This window comes from Hylobates moloch, unplaced genomic scaffold (genome assembly GCF_009828535.3).
Source record: "Hylobates moloch isolate HMO894 unplaced genomic scaffold, HMol_V3 SCAFFOLD_3, whole genome shotgun sequence".
In the NCBI taxonomy this organism is placed as follows: domain Eukaryota; kingdom Metazoa; phylum Chordata; class Mammalia; order Primates; family Hylobatidae; genus Hylobates; species Hylobates moloch.
The window spans coordinates 100861358-100876595 of NW_026652278.1; the positions used below are offsets into that span (position 1 = coordinate 100861358).

At 43.8% G+C, this 15238-nt stretch overlaps 1 protein-coding gene across 11 annotated transcripts in view; it reads left to right on the forward strand.

Moving 5' to 3' along the window:
- The first annotated feature begins 276 nt into the window (after positions 1-276).
- The window catches only part of ARHGAP21 (Rho GTPase activating protein 21), a 130634-nt gene continuing 115672 nt past the window's right edge, over positions 277-15238 (forward strand). For 3 of the 11 annotated variants that reach the window (XM_032145061.2, XM_032145080.2, XM_032145023.2), the window contains exons 1-2: positions 277-402; positions 1691-2134. In XM_032145061.2, coding sequence (XP_032000952.1) covers positions 2072-2134 — 63 coding nt within the window. In that variant the 5' untranslated portion in view covers positions 277-402; positions 1691-2071. Of the gene's footprint in view, positions 403-686; positions 809-947; positions 2135-15238 lie in introns of those variants that run through there. The other 8 variants (XM_032145072.2, XM_032145033.2, XM_032145090.2 and 5 more) reach the window with 7 other exon arrangements.

Sequence of the window (15238 nt, forward strand, 5' to 3'; positions counted from 1 at the left end):
GGAAGGAGGTGGAGTGGGAGGAGGTGGATCCAGGGAGGAAGAAGCGAGAAATCCGCCCCCGGGAAACAGCTCCGCGCGGCCGCGGACCGAGGCGCTTCTGTCACTTGGCGTTCGCGGGCGCCGGAGCGGGGCCCCGGCCCGGCCCGGCGAGGCGAGGGGAGAGTCCGGCGGCCGCCGCCCCGCCCCACGCCCTCCCGCGGCGGCCAAGAGCCCGGGGCCGGCCGGGGCAGGTCGCGGCGGTGCCTGGGAGCGGCCGGCCGGGGGCGGCGGCCTCGGAGCGCGGCGGCGGCGGCGGGCAGCGCCGGTCGTCCGGCTGCGGGGTCTGGCTCGCGCCGGGCGGGCGGAGCGCGCTGTCCCGGAGCTGGCCAGCCCAGTGCAGATCCACTCGTCCCGCTTCCTCTGGTGCGTGTCTGGTTTCCTTTCCGTCTCAGCCGGGAGGGCACCGCGCTCGCGGGCCGTGGAGCCCGGCTCGCCGCGGACTCTCTCCCTTCCCGCCACCTCAGGCCACCCGGCTGGGCGCTGGCTCGGGGCCGGAGGGAGCCCACGGCAAGGGCCCGGCGGGGGCGGAGGGGCCGCGCCCGCGTGTGCTGAGCAAGGGCGGGCGGCGGGGCGGAGGGAAGGGCACAAAGGCCGTTGGTGGGCGCTGGGGTCCGGCCGGCCGGCCTTGGAGGAGGGGCGCCTGGGGCGGCTCATGAATATTAACCGAGCCTGCGGCCTAGCGCGTCCCGGCCGGGCCCGGCGCCCGGCCCGCGTCCCCGCTCCAGCTCGCCGCCGCGCTTCGGCCGCCGGGCCCGAGCGGGCGGGAAGGGTAAGGCCCCCGGTTTTGTCTCGTCCCGGGGCTCCTAGCACCTTTGAGAAAGTCCATATTGGGGCCGCTCTTCTCGGGAGCTCGAGGTCCCCGACCCGCCTCAGGAAGGGGCGGGGGAATCGTGGGGAGGTGGGTGGTGGTTTTTTCCCCCTAGGTGACCACAGGGGAAGGGAAGCCTTGTCGAGTGGTAGTTGGGGGAAAAGCCGCGACTTCAGAGTTGCTCGGGTGTAGCTCCGGAATCATGCCCCAGAGCGGGAGCGGCGCCCGCGTCCCGCCCGCGTCCCACCCTCGGCCGCGCACGCCTCCCCGGCCGTCCCCGGCCGTCCCCACCCAGCCCCGCCGCGGGCCAAGGAAAACAGCCGCCTCCTCGGGGACGCCGGCCGGGGCGGTGGGGCGGAGGGGCGGCGCCCGAGTCACCCGGAGACGCCGCTGAGCCCACGCCGGCCCCAGCCAGGCTGGCTTTGTGCTTGGGTTTTTGGGGGGCGGAGGGGAGTGAAGAGGGGGCTTGAAAAGTGTGATCCCATTTCAGCCTCGTGGGGGAGAAAACTTCACCGAAGTGTCCTTGTCTGGGTGATGCAGAAAACAACATGCACAGCCTTCTGCTTTGCCCAGGAAAGACATGAATTAAAATGCACTTGAATGGGGAACATTTTTTCTTGAAGGCTGCATAACAGCCAGGTGTGTTTGACGCAACCGCTGGGCAGTTTCGAGATTTCTCTTTTTTAAACACCCCCTCGAATTTATAGGCTTTTTGTTTGTTTACGTTAAATTTTTTTTTTTTGTTTTGCTCGGGAGGAAACGCGAACTTGGTGTGGACATGTGGGCAAGACAGTGATAGGCGCCTGGAGAAAGTTCATGCCCTTTAACTTCTCCTTTTCCTAGGATCTCTCTAGGAGCTGACCCTCGAACCTTCACGACCCATTCGGATTTTTCCAGGACTTAGGAGTGGCACTGGGAAGAAGGGGACCGCTTTCTGCAATTGGCCTCGACACTGGCTGCCAAGAAGACCTGTCGCCTTTGTTTTTAAGTCTCCAGAAATGGAAGAAGAAGGCGAAGTCAGTTGAAGTCACGAGAAATCAGCGAGGCATTTGAAGGCGCTTCCTGAAAACCTTTATTCCTTGGCACGTTGTCGGTTTCACCAGCCCTGCCCCTCCTCGGAGCCTGCTCGTGGAATTCTTCCCCTTCGGGTGTGTGGTGGCATTCCCCCCCCACCTCCAATGTGGACTCCAAAGGATTTGTCCCTTCTTTGTCATTTGAAATGAAATGATGGCCACGCGTCGGACTGGTCTGCCTGAGGGAGATGGTGACAAGCTCAAGGCCTGCGAGGTAAGCGCGGAGCCAGCGTTCCTGGCCGGCAGGGCGGTGGCCTGTGTCTTGAGCGTCCTGCAAGTTGGGGGTCACCTGCCACGGGGCCTCACTAGGGGCTTCCCGGGGCTTTGAGCTGGTTGGTGGGAGCGCCCCAGCTTAACCAGTAGCGAGGAGAAGCCTGGCCCGCGTCTGTTTCCAGGGACTCCCGTGTTTCTTTTGCAAGAACATGTCCCACATTTTGGAATGTCCTCATCTTGGTCACCCTTTCTCAAAGCCAGGAATTCTCCCATCTCTGTGGCTGTGGATACTACAAGCCTGAGAATGGGCACCTCAGTATCCGTTTTCCTTCAGTCCCCTTCTAAGATACTTGGAGTTGAGCTGGTTGGGGGTGGCTTTGAGCGTTTGTGTCTGCTCCCAGGTGCAGAGAGGGCAGCTAGTATGCTTGTTGCACCTGGAACTTAGTCTTTCTTTGGTACTGATGAGGGGAGCCTGGCTGCTGTTGCTGCAGATCTCTGCTTTAGGTAGAAAAAGAAGTGTTTTTCCGTGAATAGTTTAAGCACAGCCTTGCAAAACAACCTTACAGAGTCGTAATTCCAACTCCCAGAAAAATCTCCTGCCTTTACTGTTCTCTTATTTATACCCTCCCTTTCACTACTCTGAAGTTCTGTGAGCTGCTCTTGGGTGTCAGGTGGCTTGCGTTGCTGGTTAGGGTAGCATCTAGCATCTTCCCAAGGGCCCAGAGATTTTACTCCAGACTTCCTGAAAATTTTGGAGCAGGCAGGACAGAAATCATAGAAAATACATTGATTTATGACACCCATATACCCTGTTGCCTCTCACCTTTTTTTTTTTCTCGTGTTTGAGATTGAAGTATTCGGAATTTACTTCTATTATGAATATACTATGTTTATCATTGGCGGTTTCTGTAATTTGCTCATTCAATAGACTGAGTATTCTTATCCTTTAAATTTTACTTTTGAGATGCCTATGTTTTCATTGAAGGGTTGAGGATTACTTTAGACAATAACATACCCAAATGAGCCCTCATTCACTGTCTCACTTTCTTTTGCACCGGATGTTAAATTTTACCTTCATAGTCCTTGAAACAAGGGCTGGCTCTAAGTGTGTGAGTTTTGGCATTTTAATAAAAATGAATCAGAAGTTAAATTTTGGTTCATAAAGCAAACAGAGAAACTTGCTTCGTGCAGCTTACTTCATGTCGAGTTAGAAAGTTTATGCAGAAAACGCTGTGAGGTACAGTGTGCTATTACTGTACAACTTATTAGGCAGAACTATAGGTTTACATTTAGAATCAGTGTTTTACTTTTTGACATCTGTAAACACCTGCTTGCAGGCCAAAGCATGATTAAGTAGAACACCACAATCCTCTGTTCAGGGTAAACCATAATAACTCCTTTTGGAAGGCCTACCTGCAACCCGGTGATTGCTTAATGTGTATTGCAGTTACATAATAATATGTATTGTGGTCCTGAAGCCTTATTTGTCATTGTCTTGTGAATACTTTAATTAGCATTGTATTTGCATTCTATTTGCAAGAACTAATGTTATTTGATTTTTTTTTTTTTTTTTTTGGTCATTTAAGAGATGTCCTGAAACCAAGAATTTAGACACATCTTGTCCTTGGCTAGCAAGCAGTATTTCCAGTTTGTTGCACACTTGGCTTTTATTAACAATGACAGTTATGTATTTTTTAACGGCTGTGAAATTTGTTTTCATTTGGACCTACTGCTGGCGGCATGGCTATCTTGTTTTTAGTTTAGGAATGAAGAAAACACAGTATCACCTGTGTTTTGCTCATGTGAAATATATATACAGTATTTATGTTTGGTATTAAACTACAATATTATTTGACTTTCTAAAGAATAGGTATTTTGCCTAGATTCTATGTGGAAGTGGAAATAAAGGGGATATATGTTGTCAGAAAACATTTTAAAACCTCAGGGTTGGGAGTGAAGAGAACTTGTGTAATTATTGCCTATATTTGTGACGTGTTTTTATCTGTGATTGATGCTTCTGATACACATTAAATCTTGTGAATATTTTTTAGTAATAGAAAGGGAGTTGCTAATGAAATACTTTGGGCTGATATTTAAGTTTTTGAACATTGCACTTAATTTTTGTCCTCAATTTTATTAGAAGCACTACATTCCACAGTGGTACTATCATTCTTTAAAAAATTTTAAAAATCAATAATGTGTTTGGATACTACATTTATTACTGTGTTTTTAACTAACAAAGAGATGAGCATGTATGTCTTAATAGTAATGCTGTTAATCAACCAAGAAAACCTAACTTTGTAGGACAGAAGAAATCAATGTAATGAATTAATAGGAGTCTCTATTTCATGCTTTATCTAATTAGCCAACTCCACCTTCTCTGAATAAGGTCTTGTGCTTTGTTGAAAAGCAATCAGATTTCTTGTTCATCTTAAGCATTACAATTTTATTGTGTTGATATATGAATACATTTAGACTTCCGCACCCCCAGGATATATTGGAAGGCTCAAAACAAATAAACAGCCCTCTTCAAATAAGAAATTAGGACAGTTCAGTAGAATATGTCTTGGCATTATACAGTAAGGATGGTCCAGAAGGTACTCACACGAATTTATATACTTTATACATCTCAAAGTGTATTTTTAAAACTTGAAATCACTCACTCTGAACCTAAGTGATTTTTGGTGTGTGTGTGTGTGTGTGTGTGTGTAGTCTGTGAAGTCTTCTGACACCAATCTTTGAGTAACTTTGCTCACAAAATCACTTTATATAGGTTTTTCTGTTGAATTCTCTGTGATATTATCACCCCTTTTCATATCCATATAGCTTCATCTTTCAAGGTTTAACTTTTTTTTTAAGCCAAAGAAGAGAAAATTTTCCCTCAGCTTTCTTAACCACATGATTTTTTTTCCATTTCTAACATTTATTTCACTTTTTATCTGTAGTCCATACTCTTGTCCAGTAATAGAATTTTTGACACTTTGTCTATTATTAAACTTTTTACTAATGCAAATGAACTTATTTTTGTTTTGCTTCTTGACCTAGGCTAAGATTATTCTATGATCGAAATGTATTATGGCTGATGAAATACACTTGTTAGTTGATTTTGAAATACTGTAAACAATACGATAAGACATTTTTCTGGGTACGAGTTTATATGAATCCATGCGTTGACTCTTCCTTTTGGAATGCTGGACAGTTTGCTTTTGCTTTCATCCCAGACTCCCTGGTTCCTTCTCAGGCGCGCTCTCTTCTCCTCCCCTCCTTTCTATCTCCCTCTCTGTCTGCCTCTTTTGTAGGGTTTTTCTTCCTCTTCTTGCCCCATTGTTGGTTTTATCCAGAGCCAAGGCCTTTCCATTCCTTTATTCTCTTTCTCACTCCTTGGGTTTTATTTTGCACTCTCCTGTGTGCTGGTCACTCCATATCTACCCCTCTATCTCAGCCTTTATAGTTGACCTCTAGACCTTTTCAGCCAGTTGCCTATTTACCGAACACTTTTGGGGGATATTCCCCAGGCGTTGCAAACTCATCAGATTTCACCGCTACCACTGACTCTCCCTCTTCCTGTGCGCCTTCTTTCGCTGAATAGCACTACCATCTATTTATTGGTCCAAGTCAAAAACTAGGTCAGCATCCTCACTCTTCCGCCTCGTCATTCCTCATATGCAAAGTCTTATGGAGTCCACATTCCCAATACCCACTACCCCTACCGGAGTTCAGGTCAGCTGCATCTCACTGATGAACCACAGAAACAGATTCCCTACAGAGTGTCCCAATAACTTAGCCTTGTCCCCTTCCGCAGCTCTGTCCCTACCGTAATCAGAATGATCCTCCTGATGGGCAGATCACCTGAGGTCAGGAGTTCTACACCAGTCTGAGCAACATGGTGAAACCCCATCCCTACTAAAAACACAAAAATTAGCTGGGCATGGTGGTGCACACCTGTAGTCCTAACTGTTTGGAGGCTGAGCTATGAGAATCCTTGAACCCAGGAGGCAGAGGTTGCTGGGAGCCGAAATCGTGCCACTGTACTCCAGCTGATCATTACATTACCTCCTGTAAGACAATTTTCTGTCTTCCCATTTCCTTTGAAATAAAATTCAGACTTCTGGGAAGTCTGAAAGAACTTCGGTAATTTGGTCCGTGCTTCTGTCTCACTTGTTACTTCTTTTTGTTCTTCCTAGGTTGAACTCCCGTCAGGTCCTTTCTTCTACCCTTCCCTCTACTGTCCCCTGCTCCTCCTCCCTCTGCTCCATGGCTGATTTTCACTCATCATACTGGTCTTTTCTTCAATACTGCTTCCTCAGGAAAGCCTTCCCTGACCCACAAGACTTTCAGTTGCCCCTAGTGTATTCTCTCAAAACACCCTGCACTTACAGGAATACCAGTTACAAGTTTATCTATATCCCCCTTGGATTGCAGTCCCCATAAAAGCAGGGACCATGTTTGTTTCCACAGGGACTGACACATAGTAAGTGTCAGGTGATATTTTTTGAATGAATAAATGAATATACAGGAAAGACTCTACATTTTATTCAGTGTTCATTTAGATTCCGGGACATTATACTCTCAATTATCTTCCTTCCTCATTGTCACCTCCTTCTGTCTCTTTGAAGTTTCCTCAGCACCCTGATCTGCTAAACCTTCCTACACCTCAAGGCTCAGTTAATCCTCATTTCTTCTCCCAATACTATTTCCTGGTTTTAAATATCAAGTATATGCAGATAATTGACACACACACACTCACTTATATTTCTTTATGTGTACGTGTGTGTATCTCTATTGCTGACCTGCCCCTCTGTCTCTCAGATTCAGATTCCTACATCCAACTGAGCTGTCTGCCTAGAATCTCCATTTGAATAGTAAATAGGCATATCTAAAACCACAATCCTGACTCTACCTCCATTCCCCTGGCCCACCTTCCTAAGTCTGCTCCTTCCAGTCTTCCTCATCTCAAGCAATAGCAATCCCATCCTTCCAGGCCAGGCGTCTTAGAGTGATCTTTGATGTCTCTCTTTTTTCTCATACATGACATGTGGGTCTGGTTGACTGATTTCTCCACTTCAGTCCTTGCCAGCCTAAAGCCTGTTCTCCACACAGCAATCAGGACAGACAATTTATAAATCAAATTGTGTCATTCCTTTGCTCAAATTCCTCAAATGGCTTCTCATTTCTCTGAAGATTGAAGGCCAAAGTTCTTGCAGTGACCTGCAAAGCCCTGTATAATTGGTCCTCCCCCCTCCCTGAGCACACCTCCTGTGCCTCTTCCCTCCTCACTCTGTGCTAGCCATGGTCTCTTGCTTTTCTGCATGTACACAAACATGGGAGTCCCCAGAGCCTTCCCACTCACTGAACCCTCCCCTTAGAACACTTCCCCCGGTCTCTGCAGAGCTTGCTTCCTTGGCTCCTTCGGGCTTTTGCTTAGCGGTCACCTTCTGAGTGAAGCTTTGCCAACCACTCCCTTTATTGAATGCCCTTCCCCTGCTCCCTGTGCCATGCTCTGCCTTCCTTCTTTGCTTTATCTCCCTATCACTTAGTCTCCACCCGGCATGCTTATACATTTGATTTTGCTTGTTTATTTGAGACAGGTAATATATCTAGAATGCAGGCATTGAGAATGCAGTTTGTCTGTTTTGTTCACATTGTGTTTCTTGTGCCTAAAAGAGTGCCTAGCACATAATAGATTGTTAATAAATATTTTTTTTGAATGAATAAAGACTTAGAAAAACTCTAAAATGTTACTGAGTTTGCATTTGGACATGTGATATGTGAATTCTTATTTTATTTATTTTATTTCTTTTTTGAGACAGAGCCTTGCATTGTCACCCAGGCTTGAGTGCAGTGGTGCAATCTCTGCTCACAGCAACCTCCGCCTCCCAGGCTCAAGTGATTCTTCTGCCTCAGCCTCCTGAGTAGCTGGGATTACAGGCGTGTGCCAGCATGCCTGGTTAATTTTTGTGTGTTTAGTAGAGATGGGATTTTGCCATGTTGCCCAGGCTGGTCTCGAACTCCTGATCTCAGAGTGATCCGCCGCCCACCTCAGCCTCCCAAAGTGCTGGAATTACAGGTGTGAGCCACTGTGCCCAGCTGAATACTTATTTTAGTTTATACAAAATATGTACAGTATGAAGTATGTTCTTCCTTAGGCCTCCTGCCCACCCTAAATTCCATTCCATTTCCGTTAGAACTGCTGTTAAAATTTTCGGTGCCTTTTTTCTTTGCACCTTTTTTACCTTTGGGAAGCTGGTAACCAAGTAACAGTAACCAAGACAATGTGTAGTACAAATGTATGAAACAATTTCCACTAAGATATGAGATCATGATAATTAACAGATAAGTGAAAGGGCAATCAGACTGGTCGATAAGAGAAACTATAAAAAGATAATCTGTCTGTATGGATGACGTTTTATTTCTTAAAATGAATGGCTAGTGTATGGATGTTCCTTATTACATATTTTTATTTTTTCATGTCATAAATATTTCATAACCAGTTAAAAAAAGATCACAAACATTGACTGTGACGAAATGTTAAGTTGTTTATCCTGAATGATGAGAATATCAGGATTATATTATTTTTACGTTTTTTCTTTTTTATTACCAAAATGACAAAGAAAACTATGTATAGACTTTAAAAATAGGTAATATGTAATCAGTCTTGTGAAAATTTGGTTTGTGGCAAACCTACACTGCTTAAAACAATACTTAAAAAGCATACACACTGCTCAAAGCAATACTTAAAAAACAATTTTTTCTTTTTCTTTTCTTTTCTTTTTTTTTTTTTTTTTTTTGAGATGGACTCTCGCTCTGTTGCCCAGGCTGGAGTGCAGTGGCGTGATCTCAGCTCACTGCAAGCTCCACCTCGCAGGCTCATGCCTTTCTCCTGCCTCAGCCTCCCGAGTAGCTGGGACTACAGGCGCCCGCCACCATGCCTGGCTAATTTTTTGTATTTTTAGTAGAGACTGGGTTTCACCAATGTTAGGATGGTCTCAATCTCCTGACCTTGTGATCTGCCTGCCTTGGCCTCCCGAAGTGCTAGGATTACAGGCGTGAGCCACCGTGCCCGGCCAAAAAACAATTTTTAAAAAGCAAGTTTCTTCATTGGAGGCATAGGATTCATTCTAGACTAGTTATAGTACGGTATAACTCTATTATTTAATTTTAATTGTGTGTTTCTTCATACACCTGAATTTAAGTGTCAGAATACTGTTCCATGCCAAAAGTTTTATGCTGTAAGTTAGGGTTAAATCTAAAACCTGTTAGAATTGAGAATGATGGCAGTAACAGCAGCAGGGATCATTAAGTGGCATTTCGGCAGAAGCCTGGATTTGAATGTATGGAGTGGGGCCTATCACTAGATAAGAGCCATCAGCAAAGTGAGTACCCAGATCTAAAGAATTTCTCCGTAAATTGTTAGTGTTCCTTCCCATTCATTTCTTCCAGGTTAAGCGTTTTATGAAGTTCATTGTGCCTTGCTGTTCTTCATTTCTTTAGTTACTACCAGGTCAAGTAATCTAGCACAAAAGTAATACTCAGTTTCTTTTGTTCTTTGCTTTGTGAAGGGTCCTGTCATCTTATTATAGTTAACAATATGCTGATTTAAGTATGGGCAATGCTAGCGTTGATAAGATGCACAGATGCTGTTATTCAATGCAGCTATTTTCTGTTACAGAAAGACCATATGGTAGGCACTTGTTTTTCTGTCTAGTTGATGTGATTAGATTACTAAAACGAAAGGTTATTGGACTTAAAGATTGTCCTACTATTTTATCTAATTTTAATTGATTATAAGTAATTAAATGTGTTAAAATATTATAAGTCTTCCGTATCTTCCCTGGTTTGAAGTAGAAAGATATCTAAATGCAAAAAACTCAATTTTGGATTGCTTTCACCAAAATAGTTTTATGGTTTAAGTTGCCATGTTCTTATAAAATTGCGTATTGTGCAAATAGTTTATTTCACAATATAATCTGGATGATGGCATTTTGTGCTTCTCAAATAATCCAAAAGACAAATGGATATATTGTACTACAGGTTTAAGAAACTTGATGTGGGCTGGGTGTGGTGGCTCACGCCTGTCATCCCAGGACTTTGAGAGGTAGAGGCAGGAGGATTGCTTGAGCCCAGGAGTTTGAGACCAGCCTGGACCAAATAGGGAGACCCCCATCTTTTAAAAAAAAAAAGAAAAAAGAAAAAAAGAAACTTGATGTGATGGAAATGTTTTATAAGTCCTCTTCTAGTTATCTATTTCATATGCAAGAATTTTCGGCCGGGCGCGGTGGCTCAAGCCTGTAATCCCAGCATTTTGGGAGGCCGAGGCGGGCAGATCACGAGGTCAGGAGATCGAGACCATTCTGGCTAACACGGTGAAACCCTGTCTCTACTAAAAATACAAAAAAATTAGCCAGGCGTGTTTGCGGGCGCCCGTAGTCCCAGCTACTCGGGAGGCTGAGGCAGGAGAATGGCGTGAACCCGGGAGGCGGAGCTTGCAGTGAGCCGAGATCGCGCCACTGCACTCCAGCCTGGGGGACAGAGCAAGACTCCGTCTCAAAAAAAAAAAAGAATTTTCCACTGTGTAGATTTGTGAATAAAAGGATAGATTGAGAACCCAAATTTGATATTTCTGACTATTCATCTGTTTTGGGGTAAACAGATCAGAAGAAACTATTTATTATTGTAAAAAAAATAAAAAGACAGGGAAGTTAAAGACTTTATTTACTTTTCCCTGGTGACTAGCTGCTGTGGAGTTTTCTATTTGATATTGGGTGTGTTTTTGATTCAGAATTGGTTGCTTACGGCCTTTTCCCCTGTTGCTTATCTCTGTTCTGAAGAGGGCTCTGGCATAGTCAGAATTAGTGCTATGTATGCAGCACTGTTTATAATCCCACAACTTCTTTTCCCTTCGTACAACCTAAGGAAGACACCCTCTTGAGTTCTATTTTTTGTTCATTGTACTACTCATTAATATATTGAGAAGACTTACATTCTTGGGTATATGTGCTGATGTTCTCCTTACAATGTAGAGAGTGTCCTTGAATATCAGATACAAAGCTGGATTTATGATTATATTTAGACATTCTTCTGGATGTGGCATAGCTAGTGTGATGTTGGGAATTCATCAGCACCATTTTTTTTAACCTTGAGGTAATACCTCTGTAATACCCAGTATTTTCCTAGTAAATACAGATTGTATATTTAAAAGAATTTGTATAAGCCAGATCAGTGAGACTTACTTTCTTCTCTGGGTTCTGCATATTGGTTTCTGGAAACATTATGTGCTAGTAGTGGATGTGAGGGGAAGGAAAGGCTCTGGGCACCCCGTTCATATCAGATTGTTATTCTAATCCTTTTAGGAAATTGTTTTTGTTTACTTTTTTTTAATTTAATCGTATAGACGCCCTTCTTTGTCCATAGATTGTATAAACAGTCAGCCCTCTGTATCCATGGGGTTGCACATTCGTGGATTCAACTAACTGTGGATCAAAAATATTGGGGAAAAAATTGTGTCTGTGCTGAACAAGTACAGACTTTTTGTTCTTGTCATTATTCCCTAAACCACAGTATAACAACCGTTTATGTGGTATTCATATTGTATTAGGTATTGTAAGTAATTTAGAGGTGATTTACTGCAGGAGGTGTGTTAGGTTATATGCAAATATTGCTTCATTTTATATTAGGAACTTGAGCATGCGTGGATTTTGGTATCCGCAGGAGGTCTTGGAACCAATCTCCCATGAATATTGAAGGACCACTGTATAGATCATATCTATTTTGTGGCAACATAGGTCCAGTCTCTGCCTGTCTGTACATGGCCTTCTCTACTGCATGCCCATGTCTCCGTCTGCCTTTCTCTTGTAAGGTCATATGTCATTGGATTTAGGTAATTCTCAAGATCCTTAACTTGGCCAGGTGCAGTGGCTCACACCTGTAATCCCAGCACTTTGGGAAGCAGAGGCAGGCAGATCACTTGAGGTCAGGAGTTCGAGACCACCCTGGCCAACATGGCAAAACCCTATCTCTGCTAAAAATACAAAAAATTAGCTGGGTGTAGTGGTGCACGCCTGTAACTCCAGCTACTTGGGAGGCTGAGGCATGAGAATTGTCTTGAATCCAAGTGGCGGAGGTTGCAGTGAGCCCAGATGGAGCCACTGCACTCCAGCCTAGGTGACGGAGTGAAACTCTGTCTCAAAAAAAAAAAAAAGTTCTTAACTTAATTACATCTGCAAAGACCCATTTTCAAAATAAGGTCATGCCCACAGGTTCTAGGTGGACATATCCTTTCAGGGGGGTTACTGTTCAAACCCCTACACTGGGGTTTCTTCTGTTTGGTCACATGCTCAGATGTTTCTCTTTGCTCCTTTTTTTCCAGATGCTGATGCTGTGTACAACCTAAAAGTGTTAGTGATTTGCCTCTTCTCATGTCTGTTTTGGGGTTCCTAGGGATGCCTTGACACCTAGTTTTGTTGTAAATATTGCCCACGTGTTTTTGTTGTTGCTTTTGGCTTGCTATCTGGCTACACTATCTTTTTTTGAGGGGAGAAGGGGATTCAGGGAGATTTCCATGTTGATTCTCAAATAAGGAAAAGACAGTTACGTGAATATTATCCTTCACGTGAAACTGGTTGAGTTTTCTAAAGGATTTTACAGATGAAGATGTTTTGAGGTCGGGACTGAAGATAGGAAAAGTAGACTATGTTTAGGAATGATTTATAAAAGATTGATTATGGTTGGGCCTTTGGTCTCTGAGTTTTTTTTTTTTTTTCTTTTTTGGTATGAACTTTTCATTTAGTGGTTCCCCTGGGAACTTTTGAAAATCAAATGCCTGAAACCCTTCTTTTCCTTCTCCCAGAATTTTTCAGCATCTTAGAGGATGGAATAGTATCAGTTGTTAGATATGCAGCGATTTTGCTAGAAGCCCAAGTGCTCCAACTAACTTCTTTCTCTCTTTCTCTTTTTCTCTCCCTCCTCCCTCTCTCCCTCCTTCCTTCCTTCCTTTTTTTTTTTTTTTTTTTTTTGAGATAGAGTCTCGCTTCGTCGCCCAGGCTGGAGTGCAGTGGCGCGATCACAGCTTACTGCAACCTCTGCCTCTCGGGTTCAAGTGATTGACTTGCCTCAGCCTCCCAAGTAGCTGGGACTACAGGCACCCACCACCATAGCCAGCCAATTTTTGTATTTTTAATAGAGATGGGGTTTCACCTTGTTGGCCATGCTGTTCTCGAACTCCTGACCTTGGATGATCCACCCGCCTTGGCCTCCCAAAGTGCTGGGATTAAAGGCGGGAGTCACCACACCAACTACTTTCTTAGTGAGATTGAGGAAGGAAGCAACTTGTGTTTTGCCTACAACTGGTGATAATGACCCTTTTGTTCCCAAGATAAAAGTTAATCAAAAATGATTCAAATTTGATGTAGTGCCAAACTTTCCTGTTATATTTAGAAGTGTCCTTCCACATTTATTAACAAATTCAACAAATATTTATTGAGCACCTTTTAAGTACCAGACACTGAGGGTGCAGCAGCATAAAAAAAACATAGTCTGGCTCCTACCTTCATGGGTATACGTGGGCAATGGGAAGTACAGACAATTGAACAAGTACTTATAGTAGAGTTGCAATGAATAGGATTTTACGAGAAGAATAAGGAGCTATGAAAACGTATAGCAGGCCGACCTCACCTATTGTAGAGATCAGGGAAAATCTTCCTGGGAAGATTGTGTCTAAGCTAACTCAGGAAGGAGTTAACTAGGTCGAAAGAAGAGAAGAATGTTGTGGCACAGGGAACAACTTTAGATTCTGAATATGCTACAGCTAGGGAGAATATCTATTATCTCTAGAATACTAGGGAGAATATTTAGTGTCTCACTAGATTCTATCTAGAGATTCTACATATAGTATATCTAGAATATTTATATCTTGAGATACTGAATATTCTCCCTAGCTGTAGCATATTCAGCTGCAAGACCAGGAAGGGAAAAATATAGAAGTGAGCAACAGCCTTTATTGAGTCTTTTCAATATACTCAAGTTAGTTTTCATAGAAAGAACAACTTTTGTTTTTACCCATATTTCATCAGTTTCCATACCATCTACATTACATTATTACCAAACACAAATAAAACAGACATAAAGAGATATGTGCAAAAATAAAACTGACTTATGTTAAGCTTGAATGTCACTTGTTGGGAGCAGAATTGAGTGTCTAGATTATCTTCCCAGACATAAGAGTTGAGTTTGCAGTACTGTTGGATTCAGTTTGCAGGTATTTTGTTGAGGACTTTTGTGTCTGTATGCGTCAGGGATATTGGTCTGTAGGGTTTTGTTGTTGTTGCTGTTGTTGTGTCCTTGTCTGGATTGGTTTTTGTTTTTTTTAAGAGATAAGGTTTTGCTCTGTCACGCAGCCTGCAGTGCAGTGACATGAACGTGGCTTACTGTAGCCTCGACCTGCTGGCCTCAAGCAGTCTTTCTGTCTAGTCTCCTGAGTAGCTGGGACTGCAGGCATGCACCATCATGCCTGGCTAATTTTTAAATTTTTTTTGTAGAGATGAGGTCTCACTGTTTTGCCCGAGCTGGTCTTGAACTCCTGAGCTCAAGCTATCCTGTCGCCTCAGCCTCCCAAAGTGCGGGAATTACCGGCATGAGACACTGTGCCCGCCCCCTTTTCCAGTTTTGGTATCAGGGTGATACTGGCTTCATAGAATGAGTTAGGGAGAATCCTTATTCTTTAATTTTTTAGAACAGTTTCAGGAGGATTGGTATTATTTCTTTTTAGTTCTTTGTATGTTTGATAGAATTTGACTGTGAATCCATCTGGTCCTGAGCTTTCTTTATTGGGAGATTTTTTTAAATTACTGATTGAGCCTTGCTACTTGTTATTGATGTGTTCAGGTTTTCTATTTCTTGGTTCAACCTTGAGTGGTTGCATGTTTCTGGGAATTTATCCGTTTCCTCTAGGTTTTCTAGTTTGCGAGCATAATTGCTGTTCATCATAGTTTTTGATGATCATTTGTATTTCTGTGGTATCAGTTGTAATGTCTCCTTTTTCTTTTTTTTGAGACGGAGTCTCGTTCTGTTGCCCAGGCTGGAGTGCAGTGGCGCGATCTCGGCTCACTGC